Below are 27,687 nucleotides of genomic sequence, written 5' to 3' on the forward strand. Positions count from 1 at the left end.
CCTCCCGGCAAAGCATGGTCAGGTATTTATTATAAGCAAGCAGCTTAGCATCAGTCATAGAAGCTCTTTCCATTTAGAAATAGCACGGCTCGGAAAGCGCTTTTCCTCTGCTAAGACACTCCTCACTCTCCCTGACTGTGTACAGAGAACTTTTAAGGGGAGATTAATGTTTCAGCGCAACACATAAAAATGTAAACCAAAAGGTTAGGAGACGATATAGAGCAGTATTAAAGCTTGAGAGGAAATTGGAGAGCGAGGGCACCCGAGCACAGGCTCACTGCAGTGTTCGAGTCACCTTGGGAAGAAGGGCGAGGGCCCTTGAAGGTCTGAGCGGGAGGCAGAGCAGCACACACGAGCTGGCTTGGCCCACCGTCCGCCGTGCCCAGCAGATGCTATCCCAAAAGACAGGGGAAATGTGAATGGGGAAAATGTGGTTCCAAAGTGCGTTTTGAAAGTGTGCTCGAGTTCTCTAGCGCTTCTTCCTTAATGCCTGAAATAACCTTGCCAGCAGATCTTGCAACCACTATAATTTCTGGTAGTGCTGAGTGTAAGCAGTGTCTCACGATGTCTGCAGCAACTGATATGACATGAAAATACCCGTGATTTCCACAATCACAGGAATTGCTAATACAGCTCCTGCTAAACCACTATTCTTGCCTTCATTCATTGTTAATGGGAATCATCTCTATCAGTGAGAGATTAATGAAAATGAAGACGTAACTTTTTTTTTTCCATCCCAGTTTGGAGACCCCAGGATAATAGCTCGTGCTCGAGAGCCTTGGCCTGGCAGGGCCTGCTGGCTCTTGACAGTTTTTACTTCTGTTAAGTAATGCCACAATGCATGTGAAAGTGCCTTGAGTTCTAGGAAAGGGAGTCTGCGTACCTCTGGAATTCTGGTTACCACTGTCAAGCTTTCCCAGTGTAGTAAGACAGTGCTATATATACGGTGATCGCCTGTCCCAAGAGGTAATCGCAAGAAAGTTTCAAAGTTACTTTGGTCAATTGGAATATACAGACGTATGATGATGAAGAAGAAATAACCAGATGTCCATGACAGTATTCAACGTAACAATTTAGTTTTCCATGAACATTTAAAATCATGTAGTATGTAAAATAATGGAGACTTAGAAATACGACTTTTTCACTCACATGTCGAGACACAGACTGTTCAGTCTGTCTTCGACAGCAATGTCTTCATCCTCACAGGCTGAGTCACTTTTGATTCACCCAAGGCAGCTTTCCAGGACACATCTTCTCACTGCTAAGTTGTTAGACGTGCAGTGCTTTTTGAACCAGAAATCTGTCATCAGAAATTCTACCCCTACACATAGGTATTTGCATAACTTTAAGAACCTTGGCTTCTGATCTGTTCTAGAGGTCTGTGTTGGTAATGTCTACACTATGACTAAGGAAATTGCTTTTTGAAGTGACTTTAATGGCTTGTTTGCAGTGACAGCCAACACACACAATTAAGAAGTCATAACTCCAGGAATAATGACTAAATCTTTGTTAAATGAATTTGCCTTTTTTTAACTGACTCTACGAAGTGACTAACTTCTAGAAGCATCCCAAATTAGCAGTGATTGGGTTTATTTCAGGCTAATGCGTCTTGCCAATTTTTTTTTTCCAAAGTGAAGTCGTGGAGAGAGCCCCATCAACATAGTACGTATTGCAGAGACTCGAACAGAAGTGACTCCCTTCTCTGATGGTTAATTTGGGGAGGATTTATATTCAGGCACAGACAATAATTTTGAAGGTAAAATAAGGAGCTAGGAATCAGAAAATGTGATTTCTAAGGACAGTTTTCTGTTCCCTGCTTATTCTGATCAATGCCTGTTTAGCTCAGAAACCTAACAACCAGAAGTTGGATTCATGCTTTGCAGGTGATTCTGTGATTCTGTTCTTCGCCATATAATAATTAGTGCAAGCTCAGGTGTAGCAGAAGTCCTTTAGGAAGTAAAGAGCTTGTGCATCATTGGAGTTTCCTGTTGTTTACACTTGTTAGGAAACCAGTAAGTTGTTTGTTGTGTGTTTTGAGATCCTTGGATGAAACACTTGAGAAATGAAAGTGTTGTTATTCTTAGCCATTTAACCCCAGAATTACTATTCTTTCTGAGAGGACGAGTAAAGAAACAACGAATGAAATTTGCTTCTTGTTTGTCTCGGTCCTAACGCTGCAGAATTGTTTCCTGGCATAATAATTTCCAATCAGCATCTTCCCACCAGCAGGTTTTACATGGGAGGTCCGGGTCATATCGAGAACAGTTACCTTTCCCTGCGCTGACTGTGTGACGCTCCGTTACTGTGATTTCCTTTCTCAGCTTGGCAATACCAATAAACAAAAATGAAAAAATGCTGCGGTCGCCCATCTCCCCCGCATCCGACGCGTCTAAACACAAATACTCAGGTGAGGACTTCACCTCCTGCGGCCGACCCGGCAGCAATGGCTTGCTTACCTCCGCCTCCGCCAGCAAGAAGCATAAGCCGGAGAGCCAGCTGCCGACCCACGCCGGGGACGTCACGGTAGGTGGATGCACTCCTGCCCCAGTTACAACTGGCCTGGAACGGAGCTCGCCCCCAACTCTGTCCCCAGCCCCACCCAGTCTGAATGCAGGCGGGAGGTCCCGCAGAGAAGCGCCCACTGCTGCCCCGGGAAGACCCCACGAGGGAGCAGACAGCTGCGGAAGAAGGAAGGGGGCGGGCATCCTGAGCCTCTCCTGCCTGGGGATGAGTCCTCTTTGTGGGACTTCATTTCCCATTCTGAAAAGACACAGCCCCAAAGTCATACTCCCGGGACAAAGCAGATTGGGAGTTTGGGGCCAACCAGCCTTTATATTTGAAAAGATTCCTTGCCCCGAGGCAGGGTTAAATCTGGCCTTGAAAACCCAGGACACAGTGGTGGGGCGCCCCCTCTGCCTTGGTGACCAGCGTAGCTGGCCAGTGTGGCACCCCCGCCACCACCCCTCTTCCAGTGACCTTGTCACTGGTGATTCCAACGCCCTGCATTCCCTGGGGCACTTGGGTCCACCGTCCCTCTGGCCTTACAGCTTGTCACCAGGTGATTTGGGGCCAGTTGCTTAATCTCTTGAGCCTGTTTGATTTGCAAAATGGTGGTGATAAGATTTATGTGAGGCGGCACCATCTGAAGAACCCCACACCTGTGGACCCCTGTGCAACTAACAGCACATGTTCTTTCCTCTTTCCTGCCACTCACTGTCTAACAGCTGGGGGCCCTGGACCATGCATCCTCCAGGTACATTATTTAATCCGAGGCTTTCCCCAGGGAGTTCTGTCAGGTCTCTGCACACATCTACACCAGCAGGGCTGTGTGAGGCAGGGCAGGAGAGACATGGGACTAGGACTCTGCAAAGAAAACAGGGGGAGGCAGTATTTCATGCTTTACCCCATGAATTAAAGGGGGGGGAATGTTATTAGAAGGTCCTGCAAGAGCCTAAGTCTTATTGTACCATCAGGAAATCAACCCCCTTAGGCACCCTTAGTTGAGAGCAATTATCTTTAATTCTAGGATACAAGTATCTGAGACAACTGTAACAGAAAAACCTGAAATAAGAAGCTAACAATTCAAATTTTAAAACAAAACTTTTCTTGGCCTCTAGATTCATTTATCACAAGCAACTTGTGCTGTACACCAGAACTTGACAAATTGTAGCTGACTATACTTCAATTAAAAAAATAAATAAGCAAGAAACTATGATATGCAGAGACTTGGAAACCAGTGATGGACTTTATTTAGCCATTCTTTCACTGAACAGGTGTTTATCGAGCAAGTTCCTACTGTGTGCCAGGCACCGTGCTAAGCAGCAGAGATGCATTGATGATGTAACAGACTCGGTCTCTGCCTGCACGAAGCCTGCAGCCTTGCTGGGGAGCGCCACTCAGCCACTCACAGGGGTCACGCACATCCATAATTTACTCCCTGTGTGCCAGAAAGGAAACGCCCGGAGGAATAGAGGCTCCCTGAGAAGCAGTGTTGATCTGCATGTACAATCGGTCCATGTTTAAAGAAGCATTTGTATACACTCCACAACGTCTTTATCCAGTCTTTTTCTTTATTTCAACAAAAAGCACCCTAGGCTCCAACCTAGCACACAGAACACAACATACTCTGTCTAACAGGTTGCTCCTTCAGCCAGGTGGGCAGTTTCTCAAAGAATGATGTGTGTGTTTCTTGTTTAGAAAGCGGCTCACAACGCTTCCGAGAACGTTCTCCACAAGTCACGGCCACAGACAGAGCCGTGGTCTCCAGGCTCCAACGGCCACAGGGACTGCAAGAGGCAGAAACTTGTCTTCGACGACATGTAAGCGTGGACGCTTTGTTGATGCGGTCGGGGCCGGGGAGGTGGTTTATACGCTTCGCATTTACAGTGTGGCCGTTTCTGTCCTGTGACTGTCAGTTACGTGTGGCTCTCTCGAAGGGAAGTGGAGCCTCACTCTGAGTGTGCCCCAGAGAGTCCCGGGGGACTTTTGAGTGACTAAAACACCCAGTCCTGACGGGGTGGCTTCCAGGATGTTAGAAAACTAAGGCAAATGGCATTAATGAGTCTTATCTGAGCACCTGTATTTGGGCTTGTATGCTACCAGGAAGAGAAACTTTCTCCTTTTTGTAAATTGTAACAGGCAAAGAGTAATAGTGATTCACTCCCGAGAGCTTTTTTTCCCCTCTAGAATGCTACAGTCTTTATAACAATGTAAACAGTTCTTACACAGGAAAAATATCCAGTCATCCATCTCCCAGTCCTAGCACCGAAACCCAAGTGTTACTCCCATTCCCGGCATCAATTTAAGAGGAGGAGGAACAAAAGAAGAAGATGCATAAATATAACATCCTGGGATGCTCTTGAGATGCTGCAAATGACAAATGAGAAATGATAAAATGATACTATAAATTATTTAGGCTCTTAGGGAAAAAATATGTGTCAAGGACAAGCCTGGCAGGCAGACGATGTGGTTTCAAGAGTTTGGCTTGAGTCCCGTTTTCAATTTTAGCTGCTCACCAGTCGTGCAGTGTGTGTCTGTGTGAGGTGGTCCTTAAATCCCTGGGGGATGGTGGGGAGCGGTGTGAGAGTCTGCCCTCTGGCTGCTTATAGCCTGGCTGGGGGACAGACTGCAAACCCCAAACCCCACCCACAGTCAGGAAGTAAAATGACGGTAAATGTACCTGAGTCCCAGCTTCCTAGTCAGGAAAAGTGATGCTCATGACACTGGTCTCCTGGGGGCTGTCTTGAGATCCAGTGAGATGGTCTATCCATCGAGCGATCATCTAGAGATTGAAAGCCCCATGCAATGTGATGGCCTTTCCACCCTCATCTTTCTTCCCTCCTTTTCTCCAATCCTAACTTCATCCAGAGCACAGGTGAGGTCTGTCCATTCACCTCTGAGAAGCAAGAATATGACGGTGTAGTCCTCAAGCTCTTCTTGGACTTTGTGAAGTTAATCAGGGCACAGACTTTGGGGGCTGAAAGCCATATCAGTATTTTCTTTGTTTAGTTATCAAACACATTCCAAGATAACAGGATACACAACAGTGTAAGGGTGGCCCAGGAGGACGTGGGTTTTTCTCCTCTCCCCAGGGCTGCTGCAGCTGCCCTCAGCCTCAGGTAGGCTCTCCCCCTGACCCTCACACCCGCCCTCCCCTCATGGCCACTGCCCTGGGAGCCAGGGAGGTGGTAATTAATCCCCGGGGTTGGGGGGGGGGTGGAAGTACATTCAGTCAGCCAGCTACATACATAATTAGGGTTCGGCGGTGTAAATCGTTCAAGTGAGCTTTAACCATCTGTAAAAACAGGAGGTCAGAAGTGTGTTTAATGACAGTTTGGAAATCTGCATTCAGAAGATGTAGAAATCTTTTGATTTTCATATTAATTAAATATGTTCTCCCCACTATTAAGAAGCAGAATGAGAGAGCATTTATATGGGTGGGCCAGCCTCTGTATCGTTCAGGTTGTAACCCAGTTCTTTGACGAATTAAAAACAGCTATATAGGGGAGGGAGTAGCTCAGTGGTAGAGCACATGCCTGGCATGCACGAGGTCCTGGGTTCAATCCCCAGCACCTCTATTAAATAAATAAATATAAGGATGAATTAAAAAAAAATACCTGTCTTAGAAAGCAAGCCTTTATAAGACAGAAATGTGTCTGTAGAAATAATTCAAAGCCTACCTATCCATTTTACCAAGCCCAAGATCCCCCTTATTCATCTCAAGAAGCTTGCAGGTGTTATCAAAGACCTGGACTTAGAGAAAAAGAAAGGAATAATCTAACAGTATGATCAAACACACGTGCAGTAAACACTAAGGCACTCAAAGCATCAGACATGTTAAGAGCACGGTATTTAAACACACGTGTATGGAAAATTAAAATGTAAGGAGTTTTCCAGTGAGAGGACCAGAAAGCTAAATCTGAAACAGCAACAACCTGATGGTTGTGCTTCAACCTGTAGTGTCTTGGACTGTTTACAAGAGGAAAGGTTTCTCAGTCTGCTGGGAAGGTGGCTCACATAGTTTTGTCACTATCTGATCAACGAAGAGGCTGTTATCGTTCGTTCTTCCCGTTAGCAACGTGTCTGATTTTTCTGGCTGACAGCTGCAATAAAACTGTTTCTCCTTTTATGCATATAGATACAATAGAATGAAAAAGCACTCTCACATATCCATCCTTTGGAGAGGTAGACATCATGTTCCAATCGCCATGTGTCCGGATTGCTTTGCAATCCACGACAGTAAACGAAACATGCAACTCAAACAGCCACGCAACCACCGAACTAAGAAAGTCGTGGGAAGACTCTTCAAGCTGGAAAAGCAAAACCAGGCATTGTCTCTTCCTTGGAACAATGAAAATCAGGATCCCTTAAGAGATCACTGGACTAGGAAGTCATCTAAAATGGTGCAAAGTGTCTCCCAGCTTCCCCTGGTGTGTGTGCTGAGCACTTAATAAGCGCCAGGCGCAGTGCCAAGAGCAGGGATATACGATGCATTAATTCTCAGTCAGCAACTCAAGGGAGATGGAGGCACAGGGGTGGCCTCTCCAGGAAGGGACCACAGACTTCCGCCTCATCCTGCTCCCTCTCCGCCCGGCACCAGCGGCCTCACCAGCAGCCTCTCGGACCCATGAGGACCTGACTCCTGTCACTTCCCTTGACTTCTCCGCACTAAAGGTGTCATCAGGCAAGGGAATGACCAAAGAGAGGCCACCAGAAGGAAAGAAAGAACTAGAGAATTAGCACCGGCATAATTCAGAGTTGATGGAAATCCAGTGATCGCCATCCAAAAAGTAACAGATGCCCTACTGCCATGTTAATTTTTTAAAGCCGCGTCTTGTAGCTTTAAAAAAAAAAAGTAAACTCATCCTTTTGTATTATAAATACTTGTTCATGGTTGAATAAACATGCGATTCAGACAACAGCTGAATCCAGCGGGCATTTAGATGTCAAGTGTTGAGTGGACCCAGCCAGTGGAACATTCCCCGGGGCAATGCCTGCATTCTTTTTTTCTTTCTTCTTCCCTGAATGTCAGAAATCTACTACATGCAGGTAAATTTAAATTCCTGGGCTTCCAGCCTCTTGTCGTATGTTACGTACCAATTAAACAGGCACCAGTTTGCGCCTTCGGGAGGCAGATGGAGCTGAACAGAATAACACTTCTTTTAAAAATGTGATCCAGGTCAGCTTGTTCCACAGGCTCAGCTTGGAGGCGGCGTGACTACACCTCCTCCTTGACTTTTAGCCGTGTGTGATATTCAGCTCAACAGCCACAGTTTTAAGGTGACACTGGTGCGATTACCAAACTTGTGAGAATTTATGTGCATGAGTGACAGCGCCCAATTCAACTCAAAGCCTAAAAATTGATCTTATTAGTGCAAAGCCATGAGCCCTAGTCATAATTAGTGATGGGGGATTTCTTGGCCGGGGAAAACTGAGGGAACAACTGTGTCGTGAAGGCCTCAGTACAGAAGTCTGGGCAGAGCTGAGTGGGGAAACGCTTGGCCTCCATTTCCACCTGCCATATTGCTGAGCTGAGGAGCCAGAGAAGCCTGGTGCCAGCACTGCCTGCTGCTCCCAGAAGGATGTACTGTCTCTTGCCCACATTTCATGAGGAAGAGTCAGTCACGATCACATTCAGCCCAACCACCAAATGTCCCATCTGTCCCCATGGCACCAGCAACAGGGGCCCAGCTACTTAAACCTCCCGACCCTGAGGAAGGACTCCCTCGTGTGCGGGGCTGAAGCCACAGCCTGTGAGATGTGGCTGGCGGGGCAGGAAGAGGGAGCTGGCATTTGCAATGTAATTATGCTCATTAGCCTCATAGCTAAAAGGATTTCCATTTTATAGGGGATGAAAGATTCCTGTATGGAAAAGGTCGGATGATTTAGTCAAAGGACACCAATTAAAATCCTGGAGTAGGTGACAAAGCCCCCCACCCCCACCCCCACGGAGGGCTTGCTGTGGCCACTCTTCCCTCCCGAGGGGCTCCCCTTACCAGTCACTTCAAAGCTGGACCCCACTTTTCCTGGTACACCATTAGGGTGTGTTTCTGGGTTTTTTTGTTTGGTTGGTTTTTTTTGATGGCGGTACTGGGGATTGAACCCAGGACCCCATGCATGCTGAGCACGCTGTCTGCCGCTGAGCTGTACCCACCATCCCAACCTTTCTATTCTTCACATGAAATTTTTTCCATTATGAAGTCCCTCTCAGCCAGGTTTTTATTTTATTCTTACCAAAACCAAGAAAGAAAGAAAAAAAAAAGACTAGGCTGGAGGGTTGGAGGAAGCAGAGGGCGGGGACAAGGCCTGTCAGATATCCCTGATGGAAATCTGAGCTCTCCGCTCATTTTAAGGGCTTTGTGAAATTATTTTACCTTAAACATCACCCCCAGAGAAGAACCACAATCAAGTTGATGAGTTTCCATTTCAACAGAAAGTTGCATATGATCGAATGACAAAAACCTGCCGCATTTAGCCTGTGTGTCCTGGAGAGCACACGCTGTTTTCTGCTTGTGGCCAAGAGAGGAGGAGGCGCCTACAAGAGCCTGTTGTGGCCTGCAAGACACACGAAGAGGGTGACTAATGGCTCGTGCTTCTGAGAAGCCAGGGTCCGGGGATTGGGGGGTCCCAGCCAACATCAAGGTTATGGAAACAGAAACTGCATTTGAATCCCTGCTGCCTAAAAGCAGCCTTCCCTTGTCCTTCAGGAAGGGCTCACGCAGCCAACAGCAGCCTCCCACCCCCGGGGTCCCTGGCTCCAAAGTGCTCTCATCTACAGCGTTCGCTTCCTCAGTGCATTCAAAACAATCACTTAACTTCTTATGCGTTCGTCTTGGGGAAGAGAGTACCTCAAAGCTGGGGACACAGTAACAACTCGGGGCCCCTCACATGACAAGCTAACAGGACATCAGGTGACAAGTGCGTTTGGTGTGTTGTTGCCTAGTTGTCTGATTTGGATTTCAACTTCCCTAAGAAAATTATCCCGATTTGTGCAGTGCCAAGGAACCTGTTTGTTCAGACACGTTGAGAGCTCTCATCCCTGCCAGTTTTCACAAAACAGGCCGGCTCTGCGGAGGGGTGCACGTTTCACAGAGGTAGGAATTACAGAAAGAAGCCTGCCAGCCTCTCCGTGGGAGAGCGCTCAGCTCCATCTCAGCCACAAAGGAGAACAAAAAGCAAGGTTGCTCTAATACTCCCGTGCCAGAGGAAATATTAGGGTTGCTCAGACCCCACCGGGGCTGAGAACCAAGGCCACGTGTGTGTGGGTGGGGGTGGGGGGAGGGTGAGGAGGGCCAGTTCCCTCTGGATCAAGTGCTCAGATTGTTACTGTTGCCGAGAGCGCTTGTAACAAAGGCACCTTGGCTAAGCTTCTGCTTTTAGATCCCTCTAGCCCCATTTCTGAAGAGCCCCAGATACCCGGTTAGTTACATGGTAGTTACCTGCATTAGTTTAACTGAACTTTTATTAGGTTTCCTCCCGTATCATCATAAAATACCGTCGCTGTGAGAAACTCTGAAGAATGTTATTATCAAAATGAAAAACAAAACTCTAGCTTTTCCATGTTAAAAAAAAAAAAAGATTCAATGAAAGATCTGTTTGAACACTGAGATCATTAGATTTGAGTTTAGTGCCTTTGCTGTGTTATGTTCTGTAACTGCCACAAGGGTGACAATTTTACTTTCCTACTGACATGAACGTTGCCGTCAGAGTGACGCCTTTGTGACAGCTCAGATCTGCCGCCCAGCCGGACTGTCTGGGGGAGGTCCCATTGTCCCACTGCCTTTGTAATGATCTGCTCTTATAAAGTGTGGCTCCGGAAATCACCTGAAAGAGAAAACAGGCAATTAGCAGGCACTCTTCAGGGACGGTAAAGTGAGCCTTCTGCTGGAGGCAGAGATGAGAGTGCTGACGTGTATGAGAAGGGCCCCTGATGGTGCGTTTCCTCAGCGTCTCAGGTGACTGTTGTAACTGCTGTGATGTGGTCGGAAACAGGTGTGTTACTTACCCACATACACTGTTGTGAGAGTTTGTGACTCCGCCTCGGTAGCAGGTTTGAAGAATCCATTTATACGCTGCAGAGAAAAACAGCTTGGATTAAGGAGCCCATATTAGGAGTTAGGTGCTGCTGCCACCCCTAGGGGTAACTTAGAAGGGTCAGAAAAACTAAGATGCCTTGGCTGATCGCCAAGAGAATTCTCTCATGAAAACAAAATGCATTTAAAAAAGAAAATGATGATCTGTTAAGGATGAGGTCTACGAAAAACAACAGGGCAAGAGAAAAATGACCAAACTCCTATATGAGCGTGGGGGACGGATAATGATGTGGAGAATTTCAGGTTGCCATGGAGATGTTCTCCGGCTCGATGGCTTCGAGGCTGCACCCCATCAGAAGCCACCTCTCCCTTCTAAGCTCGCAGTGAATGTGGCGGGGGGTGGGGGGTGGGGTGTCCGTCATTTACCTTCTCCTGTGTACCTAGAACTACAGGATGGAGAAGATCAAAGAGGTCTTCAGCAGGGCCCCCCGCTGAAAACGTTCCAGCTGCCAAATTGTACACATGCAGTGGATGTAACGCAGCACAGCTCAGAAAGTCATTAAATAGACGGGAAGTGTAAATAGGAATTGGGATCTGAGCTCAGGAGAGACATTGGTGAGCACGGACCAGTTACCAAGAAGGCCTTATGGCCTGAGAACCTGAGAGCCGGGAGCATCTGGCTCAGAGTAAGCACTTCCTGAATGAGCAGAGAGGAGTGTCCCGGGGAGGAGAAGGCTGGGCAGGGCTTCCAAGACAGCAGTGGCCTGTTAACAAGACGCAAGGAAACGCTCGGTGTGGCTGAGGGACGTGGTGAGGAGGTGGTAAGTTAGGAGGGTGGGGCCGGATTCTTGGGGCCCTGCACTGAGATTTGACTTCATAGGCCCTGGAGATTGATTTGGGTCTGTGAGTAAGATGGTGATGTAATGAAAGCCATGGTATATCAACTGTGGTCAAGGGTTAAAGCTCGGGGGTAGACTGGATGGAAGTGAAACTGGAGGCCCAGAGAGGTGGTGAGAGCCTAGATGTGGGTGGGGGGTGCGGTCACTGAGAAAAAGAAATGCCTGCAAGGAAGCATTCACAGCATTTGATAACAGAGGGGGAGGAATGGAAGGATAAACTCCTCTCCTGAACAGATAGTCCCCAGGACCCCGTCTGAAGCTCAGGAGTCAGATCTGGGTTTGGGCTAGAGGTAGGGTCTGGTCTTACACTTTGGGGCGTTCAGCAAAAAGAAAAACCAATACTGCAGAGGACTTTTAGGGCAGTGAAACTGTTCTGTATGATAACGTAATGGTGGATTCATGCCCTTATACATTTTTCAAAACCCGAAGAACGTGTAACTCCAGGATTGAGCCCGAACGTAAACTCTGGACTTCGGGTGATAATGACACATCAGTGTAAGTGTCTCGGTTGTAACACACGTGCCGCTCTGGTGAGCGATGCTGGTAGTGAGGGAGGCCTGTGTCCGAGCAGGATGTGTATGGGAATTCTGTGCTTTCCGCTTAACTTTTCTGTGACCCTAACATTGCTCAGAAAGATAAAGTAAGTCCATTAAAAAAAAGAACCACAACAAAGGTAACGTAAATTGCTGGAGTTGGCATCAGAGACCCAGTGGAGAGCCAACATGTGTTCTGAGTGTTGCCACCCTAAGTCACATGGACCCTGGTCGGATATAAGCTTTATTCAGCGGCCAAAGGACAGAGAAGCAGAAACTAAGTTCACAAATCAACTTCTCGCCCACCTGGCAAGAGGGATTTAATTTTTAAGAGTGAAGACAAAGGGAGGAGGAGTGAGGCTCATGATGGGGAGGCATATACATTCATCTATGGGGAAGGGGCAGGGCTTTGTCAAGGCAGTGGGTGTCACCCCCTTTTTATCCTTTTTTGGTCCTTAATGTCTGGTCATGGCTGGTAGGTGTGTCACTTAATATGCTCATGTAGTAAAAGCAACGTGTCGTGAGACTCGGGGTCTGGAGAGGTCAGATTCATCGCCATCTTGGTCCCAGCTGGTTCCATCTGGGGCTTTTTGTTGTTTCTTTGTTTGTAGCTTCCTTTCTTCTCTCCAGACCCTTTAACTTAAAGATCTATGTTAACTCCTGTTAAAGGTGAGGGTTGTGGGGTTTTGAGCAAAGACCTGGAGCATCTCTGGCCACAGAAGGTCAATGTTTGACAAAGAAGAAGAAAACAGCATGTAAAGGCAACTAAAAAGCCATACAAAGCGGAAGAAACGTGAACATCGTGGAAATGAACTAGAGAAAGAAGAACTGGCTAGAGGAGGGGCTTCCTTTAAAGGACACCCCAGGCCTCACCTGGCAGTGAAGACCTGTCAAGATGAATGGGAGGTTTCAGGCAGGAGGAATGGGGGAGGGACGCGAGCCAGAGACCCAGAGCTTGATGACGCACAGTAGAGAAATCCCGCAGCCATGTTCCTCGTTTCTTTGTTGGAAAAGTTAAATATTCCGGCGTGTTACCCCAGTCCTGCCGGTATTTTTATGGGGAAGAAGAGACAGAAACCAAGGTCTTTTCTTGCTGCAGTGATTTGTGACCCCAGAATTGAGTATTTGCTGGGATCCTGGTTTGTTTATTTGTTTGATCGATTGATTAAACCCATTTAAATGAGGACAGTAGTTTTGGGTTGTAATGTCATTGGCATGGTCTGTGTGATTTTTCTCAGTGCTTTGACCTCTTAGGATAAAAGGATCCTCTGACTATCTAATATTGCAGTAAGGAAAAAGACCCCATTAGAATCTGAAAGGAGTCAGTTCAGAATAAGTGTGTTCAATGAGTTAAACAGTACACGATTAATATCACTACTTATGTCTTATCTCCCACTCAGGGGGTCCTGGCTTATGCTGGGTATGTATGAATAGGTCAAGTTTATTGATGACATAAAGACCCACAATTTAAAAAACAAGTTTGTTCTAATGGTACCTAAATTGTAAAGATTTTTTTTAAAAAAATGTATCAGAAGAAGTGTTCAAAGGCACTGTCTGACAAGTAGCATAGTGTAACTTGGGGTCATTTCACACACTCAGATCAGTCTCTGGATGAATTACCTTCAGCTCCCAGCAGAGCTGGTGCCGGCCAGGGTTACCACTTTAATAATGACATGTCTGGTGTTCATGTTTACCAGCTAGCTAATCAGAACCCCAGAGAATACTTGCCGTGTTTGCGTTGTTACAAGGTAGACATCATTTTACAACTAACTTCATTACAACTGGAATGTAATCAGACAGCATTACCTCTTCTCACTGCAAAGCTTTAAAATAATTACACAGAGAGATACATACAACTTTAGGTACCATTTATGCATACACACAACACATTTCCATAAGGCTGCATAAAAACACTCACCCATACATATCCAGACAATTATTTTGAGGTATGTTTGCCATCTTTACATTAAAAAGGGATTGTTTTGTGTAAATATTGTGTGAAATAAGATTTTACACTTGCTCTTTTACCATGCAATAAATTTACCATGCATTAAAGAAATCTGATTCACAAATTAGGCACCGGGGAATCCATGTTAAAATCACAGTAAATGTATATATTTATCTGCATGTATTGAGTGTATTCTGAATTGCTAACTTAAGAGAAATTATGATCTTTTACCTAGAGGCAGTAATTTGGAAATGCAAAAAAAAAAAAAAAAAAAAAGGAAGCAAAACAAAACAAGACTTGATTCCCTGTGAAGCCGAGTCTTGAAATTGTGCTTCAAGTTTGAGTCAAAGGAGAGACTGTCCTCCGAAGATCTCGTGCTTGCCCGGTAATGTTTCCCATCTCTCTCCTCATAGGCCACGCAGTGCAGATTATTTTATGCAAGAAGCTAAACGAATGAAGCATAAAGCAGATGCGATGGTAAGGCCTTTTCTCTCCAGATCCTTTCCTCCAAATTATGTCTGTACCGCAGCTTCATCACGGGGGCAGGATAGCTGGGGTAATTATAAAATCTATTATAAGGATGGCTGGGTCTGTTAAGTGGAGAAATGTTTATATAATCCAGTGCTCTTCGCCCAATAAATTACGACCTCAGCCAATGATGTCTGACTGGGAGGGAGCCCTCGGTAAACAGGTATTTCAATTTAGTCCTAAACTTTGAATAGTAACCAGAGGCAGTGGAGTCAGGGATGGTAGTCTTTTTTTCCTTAAAAAACAAAACAAAACCAAAAAAACAAAACACAGTTTGCATTTTTCTCCCTTGTTAGCCTGGCCAGCCCTTGGCTTGGTCCCAGGATCAAATCCCTTTTCAAAAAGATTTGTGTTCTTGTTGTGAATCTGCCAGAATGAGCACTTGCTCTGAAACTGGCAGCGCAGAAACTCTTATTCTGCCCCTAAGACCCCAAAGTTGCTGCGACTTGATGTTTTCAAAAAATAACTTTCCTGACTTGGATAATCTATTTTGGAAAGCTTGGAGCTTGCAGGCAAGAGATGGAAAACTTCTGTTTGTTTCTAAAAGAGATCACGTGGTTGTTCCATCTGACGATCTCGTCCAAAGGGATTCCTCCCTACCTGGTCTCTCGAGTCCTATTCCCCTCTGGTGTTCAGGACTGAAATCAGGGTGCTGTAGATGAAAAAAGCGTTTCAAAGGACCCTCAGAGTATTATTCCAGGGTTGAAGATGCTGGAACCATAACCGCATCCCTCCCCCCATGCGGCTGAGGTTGCCCATCAAGCATTTATTTGTACGAGGATCACCGCCTAAGTACACTGGTGTCCGGGGGAAATAACCACGGGGTGTCAGAAAACAGACATGGAAAACAGGAGACAGTCCCTGTCCTCACAATCCCACAGTCTGATGGGGAGTTCTGGTCCCCTGAAAAGGCTGGTGCAGGGTCACATGGCACTTCAAAGCAGAAGGAAACTTCCTGCCTGAATCATCCCGGGTTCACCGGGATTCCACACTCAGTCTCCTCGTGTCCAGCCTGGCCTTTCCTCATGACAGTCTGCGCCACCTCTCAGCACAGTTCACTCCTGCCAGCCTGCGGGCCTCTGCACCTGCAGATCCTCACGTTCACACCCGCACAGCTCCTCACAGACATGCTGTCCCTCTCAGGCACACTCGTGCCCTCAGCATCCTTCCCCAGCTCAGCCAAGTCACACTGTTCCTTCCCGCTGTCTGTCTCAGCCGCAGCCTCTGCAGCCCCCTCCCTCGCTGCCTCCTACCCTCTCTATCGCATTGGACTCCTTGCTCTGCATTTTGTTAGTTAATCACAGACTGCCTTGCACCTTGAACTACCTCTGGTGAGGGCACAGTTTTTTCTCTCTAAATATATTGTCTATTCGTGGAAGTAGCTTTTGTGTGTCGAGTGCAAATCACACAGAATTGGCTACTTTAGAAAATGCTTGTTGGAAGAAATGACTTCCTCCATCTGAAAGCGTTGCCAAGAAATATTGCTCCTCTAGCCTCTTAGGTTTATAAGCTGGTTGAAATTTTGATGTGCTCACGCAGGAGTTTTGCTCCACATTTCTGTTTCCTAAGGTATCATGACAAATGAGAGGGTTTTTTCTTTTAAGAAGCAAGACTTAGATTAGTGGTTAAGAGTATGTGTAATTCTGCGTTGATTGATGAATGAGTGTTTGAAAACGGAGCAGATTACGCCATCCAAGCTCAGAACGTGTCATTAACCACCAGGAGTAACAGTGTGTGGAGCAACGAACCTGATGTGTGAGTTTAGATTTATGAGAACCCAAGAATACAAAGCTGATGCTTGGTTATCCAAGCTAATACGGGGAAAGGTTAACATAAATTTAGACGACCTAGAAAAATCACTTTTTATTAATTTTCAACGTTGTGTCCCTTGAGCTGAAATCGCGCCTGGAGATTTACCTGCTTTCCCGTCCTCTCCTCATTCTCACCCTTAAGTGAGTGCCTAAGTGTCAACAAAACAACTGAAAAATACACAAGGCAAGGGAGGCGTGGAGGAGATGTAAATGTCACAGTGTAAAAGGTGATCACCAAGGCCTGAAACCACCCCGGTGGGAGTTTACCAAAAAAGGGTGAGGACGCTTATGTGGAATCAGACCTGTCACCTCTGTGTCTTGAGCACAGCAGGGAGGGGCAAGGAGTGAGGCTGACAGACCATCAGGAGTTAGAACGAGAAGAAAAGAAATGAAAGCAGCCCTGAAGTTCTGCGCGATTCTGATTGGTGGTTGAGATCTGGATCTGGTATCCTTCTGCATAACTTTCACTCACTTCCTCTAAACCAGGAGGAATTTGTGACAGTAATTAGAGGAGGGAGTATCCTGTGTCTGTCTCCTCTCGGCCCCATTCACAGGGATTTGGAGCTTAAAAGTCAGGTTTCTCAAATACAGCGTGTAGATCATGGGGCAATGCTGTTTAGCAGACTGTTCTGAAGGAGGACCCTGTGTTAACTCTGTTGATCAGGTGGAAAAGTTTGGAAAGGCTCTGAACTACGCAGAAGCAGCCTTGTCGTTCATCGAGTGCGGAAATGCCATGGAGCAAGGCCCCATGGAATCCAAGTCTCCCTACACGATGTACTCAGAGACGGTGGAGCTCATCAGGTACGCGCTGCTGCCGCACGTTCTTGCTCAGGGGCTCCTGGGGGTGCGGGGGGGAGGGAGAAATGGACCTAAGTACCGTGAGCCCAGAAAAGAATGTCAGCCTGTGCCATCCGCCACCTAGAACCCATGTTCATCCCGCAAGTAAGAATGGACGGTTTTGCAAGGCATTTTTACCTAGCCCGCCTCCTTTGCTCTCCGTGTGAGCAAGGGGGGCAGCTCCTCTGAGCCCAGCGGCTGCAGGAAGGAAGTTGGGTCTGAGTCTGAAGTGACCTGCCTGTTCCTCCCAGCTGGGAGGTGGTAGATTTTGAACTCATTCCACCTCCATGCTTTTTGAAAAATCTTTTTGAAAAAAAAATCTTTTGAAAAATCTGATTCAGGTTGGTGTCATCTAAATCCTAACTCCATCAGCAAGTGATTCAGGAGTATTTAATGAAAGGGAAGAAGACTCATGGGGGATTTGGGGAAAGGAAATCCATCCTAGGATACACTCACTCTCTCAAAAGGTACTGGTGGTGTTCGGGTGCAAGGCTGGACATGAGGACCACCCCCCAGGGTGCAGTCATGTCACGTGAGCAGAGGCAGGATTCCAGACAGGGGCACATCGAGGGTCTGGATGGGAGACTCTTGTCCTCCACAGTGTGCCATGAGAAGGCACATCCTTGACGTCCACTTAACAAACCATTAAGGAGATTTCATCCATTAACCCTACTGAGAACCTTCGTCATCTGTTTTATGTCTTTAGCCGATTCAGCTGCTTGGGATAACATCTGATACCCGTTATGTGATGTAATTCTTCCCAAAACTAATTCTTCCCAAAACTAATTTTCTAATTCTGGGCTTCTGTGCAACCTAAGAGTAGATATTTTTTTTAACCATGCCCCAGTATTCCAGATCGAAGATTTCTAATCATCCTGGGTTAAACCTTCTTGGTATGCGCTGGCCCAAATTTGCCCCTGGGTGTTTTGCACCACTCTCCTTCCGTGAACGGTGAAGGATGACAGGCTTGAAACTGACATCCCAGCAGCAAGAACACATCATCCTAGAAAAGCGCTTCTCAAGAATGTTTTGAAAATCAACACTGTCCAGCCATTTTTTTAATTAAAATATTTCTACTACACCAATGTACTGGTGATTCCTTCATACTGTTTTCTTACGTGGTACAATATTTTGGGCAGTAAAGAACTCACCATGGTTAAAAAAAAAAAAACTTAAAATTACTTTAAGAGAGCCTAGATTGTCACATTTCTTCCTTAGAATAGAGCACTGACTCAGATGCCCACAGGCAGGCAAGGAAGAAAATGGGTAGGACTGGACAGGAACAAAATAGTAAGGTGTCCTGGAACATGAGTGCGTTGAACACAGGGATTGCTTTGTTTTTTGTCGGATCTGTTGATTCATGTGTTCAAAATTCCTGGAAGAGTTCCTGGAACATAGCACATACTCAGTGAATATTTGAGGAAGGAACAAATAAGCAAGTCACAGGGCTGTGGTGAACTGGAGTGTGCATGGCCTGCTTAAAGGCATTCAGATTTTAAAAAGCAAAGAAACAAGCACATCCGAGGAACAGTGAAAGCCAGATGCCAGTCAAATACAGCTGGAGGTGCCGGTGTGCACACCTGCTCTGCACCAGAGATGAGACTGGTGTCAGTGACTTTGTCTGGGTGGAGAACACAATCCATTTGCTAGATGATTGAATAGAATCCCTTAAGCTACTCAGAAAATTAAGATACAAAGAGTGTGTCTGAGTTAGAAAATAGCTTTAATCTACCACTTAATTCTGCATGTTGCCCACCAGGTTTGAAACTCCCCTCCCCACTGAGAGACACAGGGGAGCCAGGAGCACTGGTGAGGTGGATCTTGCGACAGGTGTCTAGCTTAGAATGTGCTGTTTGTCCCAGTGGGCAAGAGAATTCCTTTCTCCACCAAGGGACACCAAGTGACTGGGAGACACTGGCAAGTGGATCCCTGCTACCACAAATCAAAACTGCACCACAAAGGCTCTGAAAAGTAAATTGTAGTTGGAACCACAGCCCATGAAAGTAGGCTGGGACTTGCCTGCTAAACCTAAATGGAGTGACTTCCTTTTAAAAGAAAAGACTTAAGCAGGGCCCAGGGTCTCCTAACATGGCAGACAAAATGTCCAAGATACAGTAGAAACTCACGCATCACACCAAGAAGCAAGAAAATCACAACTGAAATGAGAAAAGGCAGTCGATTGACGCAGTGATCAGGATGAGTCATGTTGGAATTGTCTGACAAGGATGTTTAAGCAGCCATGATAAAAATGCTTCAACAAACAATTACAGAGTCTCTTGAAACAAACAAAAAAAATTAAAATCTTGGCAAAGAAATGAAGTTTTTTTTAAAAAGTGAACCAAATGGAAATTATAGAACTGAAGAATATAACCCCCCCAAAAAAAGTGGATAGAGCCTCAAGCACGGTGACAGTGGAGCCAGTATGTCATCACTGTTGGAGTCCCAGAAGGAGAGAGTAGGACTGAACGGTATCTTGAAGGAGTAATGGCTGAAACTCACCAAATTTGGCAAAAGACATAAACCTACAAGAAGCTGAGAAAAAGCCCAAGTAGCATAAACCCAAAGCAGTGCATGCTGAGACACCTCAAAACTACATTTCTGAAAATGAAAAACGAAGAAAAAAAAATATTCTGAAAGCAGCCAGAGAGGATTGACCCATTATCCATAGGGGAACATCGATCCAAATAACAGCAGACTTCTTATCTGAAACTATGGAAGCCAGAAGGGAGTGGCATGACACTTTTCCAGTGCTGAAAGCAAAAATGGTCAAACTGAATTCCAAATTCAGTGAGACTGCATTTTTTTAGAAATGAACAGGAAGTAAAAATATTCTCAGACTAAGTAAAACTTAAAGTCTTTGTTTCTAACAGACCGACCTTGAAAGATTGGCTAAAGGAAGTTTCTCAGATGGAAAGGAATTGACAAAAGAAGAAATCCTGGAGCAACAGGAAGGAAAGAAGAAGAACTTAAGAGCAGAACTATGTCTACATGCCCTAAACTCTCCTCCTCTTGAGTTTTATAAATCATAGTCAGTGATTGAAACAAAAATTATACCACCATCTGATACACAAGACAGTGTCATTTAAAAGCAGGGACTTGGAAGGACAGCCTCCACGTTTCAGAGAAGTAGAAAATGTTGATAGCAGTCAATTGTGATAAGCCACATACATATATTGTGACACCCAGAGCAACCACTGTGAAACCGGTGCAAAGAGATACACTCAGAAACACTACACATCCGCACACTGTGGAGACAGTGTAATATCACCATCACTTCTTGAGCAGTTTGCGACAAGCCAGCCCCACTGTGCCAAGAGCTTTGCAAACACTATCGCAGTTAACCCTTACAGCAGTGCTGTGTGATCTTAAGTTTATACGTAAGGAAATGGAGGCTTAAAGATGTTCATTGGTCTAAACTCTCACAAGTAATAAGTGGCCAGCGTGGGATTTGCACCCAGGGCTCCCTGAGCATCCCACATTCTGCCTCAGCTCTCTCCAAGAGAGCAGGTAACTTGGTATATTACTGGAGAAAGGAATGGCTGTCATCCCCTGGTTCACAGAAATAAGTGAAATTGAGTGAAGTTCATAAAATCCACTAGTTGTGTACCCAGGACAGTTACACTACTGTCAAAGTGAGAGTTCCATAACAATAAAAAAAAAAGGGGGGGGGGTGTAAATCCAACCATTCATCTGAGTTCAGGAAATAAACATTTTTCTGGAGGTTGGCCTGGGAGGATTGAACTTGGCCTCTGTCTTGTCAGCCACTCAACCACAAATCACACTTTGTAAAAATGGAAGTGTCACTGCATCTGTGGATGCTGGTGGAACCGACACCACTCTTGGCGGTCCGTAGCATTTGAACTTGTGTTGTTAAAGGGCAGAAAGTAGCTAGACGGTCATAAAAGCTGTTTCGTTCTAGTCATCACAGTAATATAATGCTTAGGGGAAACGGGGCAGCCTCAGCTGGCTTTTAAGAAAGAATTATCAGCAAGCACGATGAAAAACGAAGTATTGGGCAGAGAGAACTTCCATCATAGAAGATGCCCTATTGTTAATAAGAAAGCTTTTTTTCTTGGTTTTCCTTTACTTTTTTTTTTTTTAAAGGTATGCTATGAGACTAAAAACCCACTCAGGCCCCAACGCCACACCAGAGGATAAACAGTTGGCTGCATTGTGGTGAGTGTATCCTGTCAGCTTAAAAGAGCCTCCCCAGCCTTGCACAGCTTCAATGGCAAACCCGGTGCCGAAATGCATAACGTTTCACTAGTGCCTCCTAATCAGTTGTGATGGTGGCCAGGGAGGGCCCGCACCCTGCTGTGCCACGTGTGAGGTGAATTCACAGCGCTTGGACATCAACAAGTCCATTGCACAAGGACACATTCTTCTGTGTGTGTGTGTGTGTGTGTGTGTGTGTGTGTGTGTGTGTGTGTGTGTGTGTGTGTCTGCGTCTGCGCCTGCACTTTAAAGTCAGGTAGGTCTGTGTTTAATCATGTGAGTGTGAGTGATGCCACAAGTAATCTCTTGTGTTTATTAACATTTTAGACACAATCAGAATGCTCCCTCTGTCTCTTCATCTATTAGCATGACTGATCAAAATGGTGCGTTCAAGTTCTCAACACATTAAACTGAAGAGCAGTTCATTCCACTCTGATAATAAAAGCATTTTTAAAATGTTAATCAAGGGATGAGGGCATAGGCGTGGTAGAGCACATGAGGTCCTGGGTTCAACCCCCAGTCCCACCATTAAAAAAACAATCAATAAATAAACAAACAAACCTAATTACCTCCCCTTCCCCCCCAGAAAAGAAAACAACCACACACACACACAAAAAACACTGGAGAAAATCAGTGAAACCAAAAGTTGGCTCTTTGAAAGGAACAACAAAAATTAAGAGAACAATATGAAAAGGAATATCATGTATATATGAAAAGGAACATATGTATGTATATGTATGATTGAAACATGCTATACACCAGAAATTGACAGAACATTGTCAAGTGACAATATTTCAATGAAAAAATTTTTTAAAGGAAACCAATAATAATTCCATTTTATAGTAGCTTCAAATATGGAATATTTAGAAGTAAATTTAACACAAGTACAGGCAAGACTTGTGTACTAAAAAGTACCCCCAAAAAAGGTAATCAACATGTAATAGGTTTTTTTCTATAATGGTGATGATGATCACGATTATGTGGTTATAATAATAATCGTCCCCATTACGTCTCCCCAAGACCCCTCAGCCCACTCCTCACATCACACCTCTCCACCTGCGGCAGGGAGCCAAAACGTCCTCCCCTCCGACGGCTCACCCTCCCCTCTAGATCCTGATCTGCAAGTTAGAGAATCGAGTCTCAAAATAATGATAATGATAACTACATACACAGGAGAGAGGGTCTCAGGTAGTGTTGTGTCATCCCGTCTTCTGCAGCATGTTGTGCTAAGAAGAGACGGTTACATTGTGTTCGGTGTGTTTCTCACTGGTCAACACCGGAGCTGAGTCAGCAGCTCATGATGAGTGAGAAGCACCAGGGAAAAGAGGATGTGTCTCTGGAAATGCTTTCTGCGTGCTCTTTACAAACTTTACGTTTGTAATTCATATTAGGATTGATAAATTAACAGTGCTTAGTCAACATTACATAAGATAGGACACTAATATGTAAATAACAAATGTATGAACTGTAAAACAGAAGAATAGCTTTGTATTGTTTATAAAACACATTCATATCTATTACTTTATTTGAATTAATTATGTATAGTCCAGTCAAATAGTTTAAAAGTGAAGGGAATAAAAACAGGTGGAAGGACTGGCTATTCTTTGAGCAAAGCCACTGCAGCAGGTCCAGGGTGTGGGAGGGAAATCAGAGGAAGGCAGCTTTGCCCTGAAAGTCATCTGGAAACCAGCTCCCTCATGCCTCTCATGGGGAGAGACTGCCCCCTCGTGGTGGAAAAGGAAATGGCCAGCCCCTCGGCCCCAACAAAGAAGCCGTAAAGCTGCTTTATTAATTCACATTTATATTCTTTATTTATTCACATTTATATATGTGAAGTGACATCTGTATGGAGTAACTCCATGAAATTTTGGAATAATATTGAATAAAAAGGAAAGTCAGATATGTATGTGTAGAAATAATTAATATGTATATAACCATGATACAAACATTAAGTGCGCTGGAACAAATTTTTTTTTTAAGTCTTGTTTGCACGGGACACACTAATACTTTCGGGGCCTCTTTCTCATTTTGTGCTGCAGTTACCGATGCCTGGCCCTCCTGTACTGGCGGATGTTTCGACTCAAAAGGGATCACGCTGTAAAGTATTCCAAAGCACTTATCGACTATTTTAAGGTACGGTCTGGCTAACGGGCCAGGTGTGGTACCCAGTTGTCTCCCTGTCAAGAACATTTCTAAGGTAGACTCTGTTGCTTTGGGGGTCATACAGGAGCCCTCTGATGTCCACACTAACCCCACCTATGACATCCCCGTGGTGTTCAGGTCTCAGAGAATGGCCTCAAAAGCCCATCTCATTTACCCCCTTGCCTGTGTCCAAGTATTTTTATAGCCTCCAGAGAAAGAAAGTCTTGTTACCCATCCCAGGGTCCTAGGAAATCCATCTTTCTAGCTAACACAAATTCCTCATGTTCACTTAAAGCTTCTTCCCCTTAGAAGTAACAGCTTAGAATTCCCTCTTCGCTATCTCCAGTAGCTAATTTAATTTTTAAAAAGGTGTTATTTTAAATGCTAAGAAATGGCTTGTTAGAACCCAGGGGCGGTAGGACAGTGGCAATGTGCACACATAAGGGTAGAGTCAGAAACCATGCTAACGTTTACCTGTCTCGGGGGGTGAGAGCATTTTCACTGGGAGAATGAGAAAAGGAAAAAAGAAAGAAAGAAAACCTTTGACATACTGTGATGAAGTGGACCTGAAGTAATCATTCATCTGAGGTTTCTGGGCCTCTTCTCTGTACATTCGTCTGTAGAAATAAGAAATTACACCACCTCTGCTTCCACCAACCCTTTGTCAGATACACAACCATCATTTTAGATCCTTTAATCCCCAAGCTCCACTTCTTGGAGATGATCTCTGGTGACCTGGCTCTGCTTGGGGTCCTGTGGGCTGTGTCCGTCCAGCAAGCCGCCTCCTTCCTGGTCTTGCACGTAGAGTAAGCAGGTGCTAAGCCAAGGAGGTAGGAGGTTAGCTATATCGGCCCATCAACCATTGTGTGTCATAATGACATAATGACGCTAAGCCTTCCCCTTTATGTTGGGCACCTAAGGTCAAGAGAAGTAGTTTTCAAAAATGTAGACTCTGAGAGCAAGTACTGAAGAGAGTTATCCCAGGCAAGAAAAATGCTTGACACCATTTACAACAGCCAAGACATGGAAACAACCCAAATGTCCATCGACAGATGACTGGGTAAAGAAGTTGTGGTATATTTATACAATGGAATACTACTCAGCCATAAAAAAAGAATAAAATAATGCCATTTGCAGCAACATGGATGGACCTGGAGATCATCATTCTAAGTGAAGTAAGCCAGAAAGAGAAAGAAAAATACCATATAATATCACTTACATGTGGAATCTAAAAAAAAAAAAAAACTTACTTACAAAATAGAAACAGACTCACAGACATAGAAAGCAAACTTATGGTTACCAGGGGGTAAAGGGGTTGGGAAAGGATAAACTGGGATTTCAAGATTTGCAGATACTAACCTATATAAAATAGATTGAGTTTCTTCTGTATAACACAGGGAAGTATATTCAATATCTTGTAGTAACCTATAATGGAAACGAATATGAAAACAAATACATGTGTGTATATGTATGAGACATTATGCTGTACACCAGAAATTGACACAACATTGTAAACTGATAATACTTCAATTAAAAATAAATAAAAAATGAAAAATGAGAAACACTTGAATAAAGAAGGACTCTGAACTTGGGATTAACAGATAGACATTACTATATATAAAATAGATAAACAACAAGGACCTACTGTATAGCACAGGGAACTATATTCAATTTTTTATAATAACATATAATCTGAAGTATATATATGTGTGTATAACTGAATCGCTTTGCTGCTGTATACCTGAAATTCACATTGTAAATTAACTACACTTCAATAAAAAATAAATCTAAATATATATAAATATATATATATCAAGTTACTCAGAATGAACAGATAATACAGCTTAAAAATCAGAGCTTCCCCTGCAGAAGTTAGTGGTAGTTATCCTTAATCGAATATTTAAATGCTACTTAAAGTACAGAGATTATGAAACCTTTAGGAGACAATGATAATTTGTCCATAAAAAAATGAGTTTTATCAGTACAGCTGGCTCTGAGAAAAAGGACTTTGTCCCACCCATGCTTTTTTTAAGTCCCAGGGCTTTAGTGACAGTGGAAGAGGCCTGAAGGCAATTTTGCAAAATTGCCACACATAAGGCCATTTCTTACCATTTTGATAACACCTCCGCTAAAAACTAAAATCGGTCACCACTTCATAAAGATCTTTGTAACCAGAAGAAACACTTTGTCTCTGGAGAACCAGGCTGGAGCTATTTTCTTGTCTCTGAAAGGGAGAATTCACATCAGCATTATAAAGACCATTTTTCCCTTAACGGCCTTATGACTGATGTCCAAGAAAGCAGAATTGGGCTCACAGAGAGGAAATCTATCTGTACACTTAGCAACTTTCCTTGCCAAAGGCAGAACGTCTTTTAAATGCCTGGTGCAAACAACTGGCTCTTGCTGCATACCGTCAATTGAAATATTCAAATAAATCAGAATTTTTGAATTCTCCATCTGTTAAAGAAATACATTTTAATCTGTCCTTTCAGAAATATTTGAGAGCAACTTCCTTTAAGAGAAATACTTTTAAGCTTCATAAGTTAAAACGATAACAATCGATGTCTCATGTATTTTCAGGCATTCAAAGCATACGGACAGGGGGAGGGTATAGCTCAGTGGTGGAGTGAGTGCCTAGCAAGCACGAGGTCCTGGGTTCGAGTTCCAGTAACTCCATTAAATAAATACATACAACCTAATCCCCCCCAAAAAATAACTAGAAAATAAAAAGTACCATTTTTTTTAAAAGTATACCAACAGTTTCTGCAATTCTGCATTGGTTTTAATTTAAATATAAGTTGTTCTTAGTGTGTATACGAAGGGAAGGGAGGGTTCCTACTCTTTTTTCCTTTTTAGAAAAAATAAGCTGGTTTAAGGTTTTGTTGTTTGTTTGTTTTTTAATTAGGCTGATTTAGGATTCAGCAGACCCTCAGGATTATGATTGAATTCGGTGCATAAAATCCGAGGCTGTGGGGTGAGCTCTTCATTTTAGGCCATGCAGCTGCCCCCTGCTGTCTACTGGAGAGAGGGCCGAGAGCCCAGTAATTATAACTTCCCAGGGCCAGTTTCTATGAATCTGCATTGTATCTACAATGTCTGTCATCCGTCTCTCAACTGTCACCTGGAAACATGTTACTGTCAGCTGTTGAAACTCAAGCAGAGGATACTCACCGTCAATGTTCTTATTTTCCTGCAGAATTCATCTAAAGCTGCCCAAGCCCCGTCTCCGTGGGGGGCCAGTGGAAAGTAAGTGCGTTTTTCCAACATCAAGGTGATGAGTGGGATGTCTTCATGAGGCTGGGTGATGTGCTTCTCTGCTTACAGTCCCCTGAGGGGCTGCCCTCCCTCACCTGGTACCAACCTGTCCACTCTTGTTCTCCTACGCCCTCCCCTTCCAGGAGCACGGGAACTCCATCCCCCATGTCTCCCAACCCCTCGCCCACCAACTCCGTGGGATCTCAGGGGAGCCTCTCCAACGCCAGCACCCTGTCCCCCTCAACCATCGTCAGCATCCCACAGCGCATCCACCAGATGGCCGCCAATCACGTCAGCATCACCAACAGCATCCTCCACAGCTACGACTACTGGGAGATGGCAGACAGCCTGGCCAAGGAGAACAGAGGTGGGTGTGCCGCCGGGGAGCGCATGCGCGGCTCAGCTGCAGCGCAGGGAGACCGCCTGACCCTTGCGCATCACTGCCAAGCGTTCGTCATTTACCCAAGAAGAAATAGTAGACACTGTCACCTACTGTGTGAAACCTCTGCTGACCTCTCCCCTCACTCAGGGCCTCCTGTGCTCTTATGTATCTTCATCTTCACTGTGGGAAAGATCAGAGGAGGTGGAGATGGAGCTGATATCAGTACCAATGATACAGATACACATCACATACACAGACACCCCACAGGTGTTTTTCCCTTCAGACAGTGAGCTCCGTGAAGTTGGGATTACATTTTACTCAATTTTGTATTCCAAAGACCTGCACAGTGCCTGGAACACAGGTGGGGATCTAAAACACAGGGTGAATTAATTAACTAATGGCAATGAATGTTACTAGCTATGTAAGAGATAGCTGCTTACAACTGAAAAAAATGTTTAATAGGTAAGCGATATTTCTTTTTTATTGAGGTGTAAGTTGCTATACAATATTGTATAAGTTATAAGTATACAATACAGTAATTCACAATTGTAAGCGTTACACTCCATTTATAGTTATTAAAACATATTGGCTGTTTCCCTGTGTTG

The 27,687-nt window shown here is 44.7% G+C and overlaps 1 protein-coding gene across 6 annotated transcripts in view; it reads left to right on the forward strand.

Moving 5' to 3' along the window:
• The window catches only part of AFF3 (AF4/FMR2 family member 3), a 434,554-nt gene that overhangs the window by 395,690 nt on the left and 11,177 nt on the right, over positions 1 to 27,687 (forward strand). For all 6 annotated transcript variants that reach the window (XM_032469729.1, XM_032469731.1, XM_032469732.1 and 3 more), the window contains 8 exons: positions 2,322 to 2,523; positions 4,198 to 4,319; positions 14,326 to 14,389; positions 16,916 to 17,052; positions 21,193 to 21,264; positions 23,343 to 23,436; positions 26,642 to 26,691; positions 26,844 to 27,067. In XM_032469729.1, coding sequence (XP_032325620.1) covers positions 2,322 to 2,523; positions 4,198 to 4,319; positions 14,326 to 14,389; positions 16,916 to 17,052; positions 21,193 to 21,264; positions 23,343 to 23,436; positions 26,642 to 26,691; positions 26,844 to 27,067 — 965 coding nt within the window. The remainder of the gene's footprint in view (positions 1 to 2,321; positions 2,524 to 4,197; positions 4,320 to 14,325; positions 14,390 to 16,915; positions 17,053 to 21,192; positions 21,265 to 23,342; positions 23,437 to 26,641; positions 26,692 to 26,843; positions 27,068 to 27,687) is intronic.

Source organism: Camelus ferus, chromosome 28, assembly GCF_009834535.1.
Source record: "Camelus ferus isolate YT-003-E chromosome 28, BCGSAC_Cfer_1.0, whole genome shotgun sequence".
Lineage (NCBI taxonomy): Eukaryota > Metazoa > Chordata > Mammalia > Artiodactyla > Camelidae > Camelus > Camelus ferus.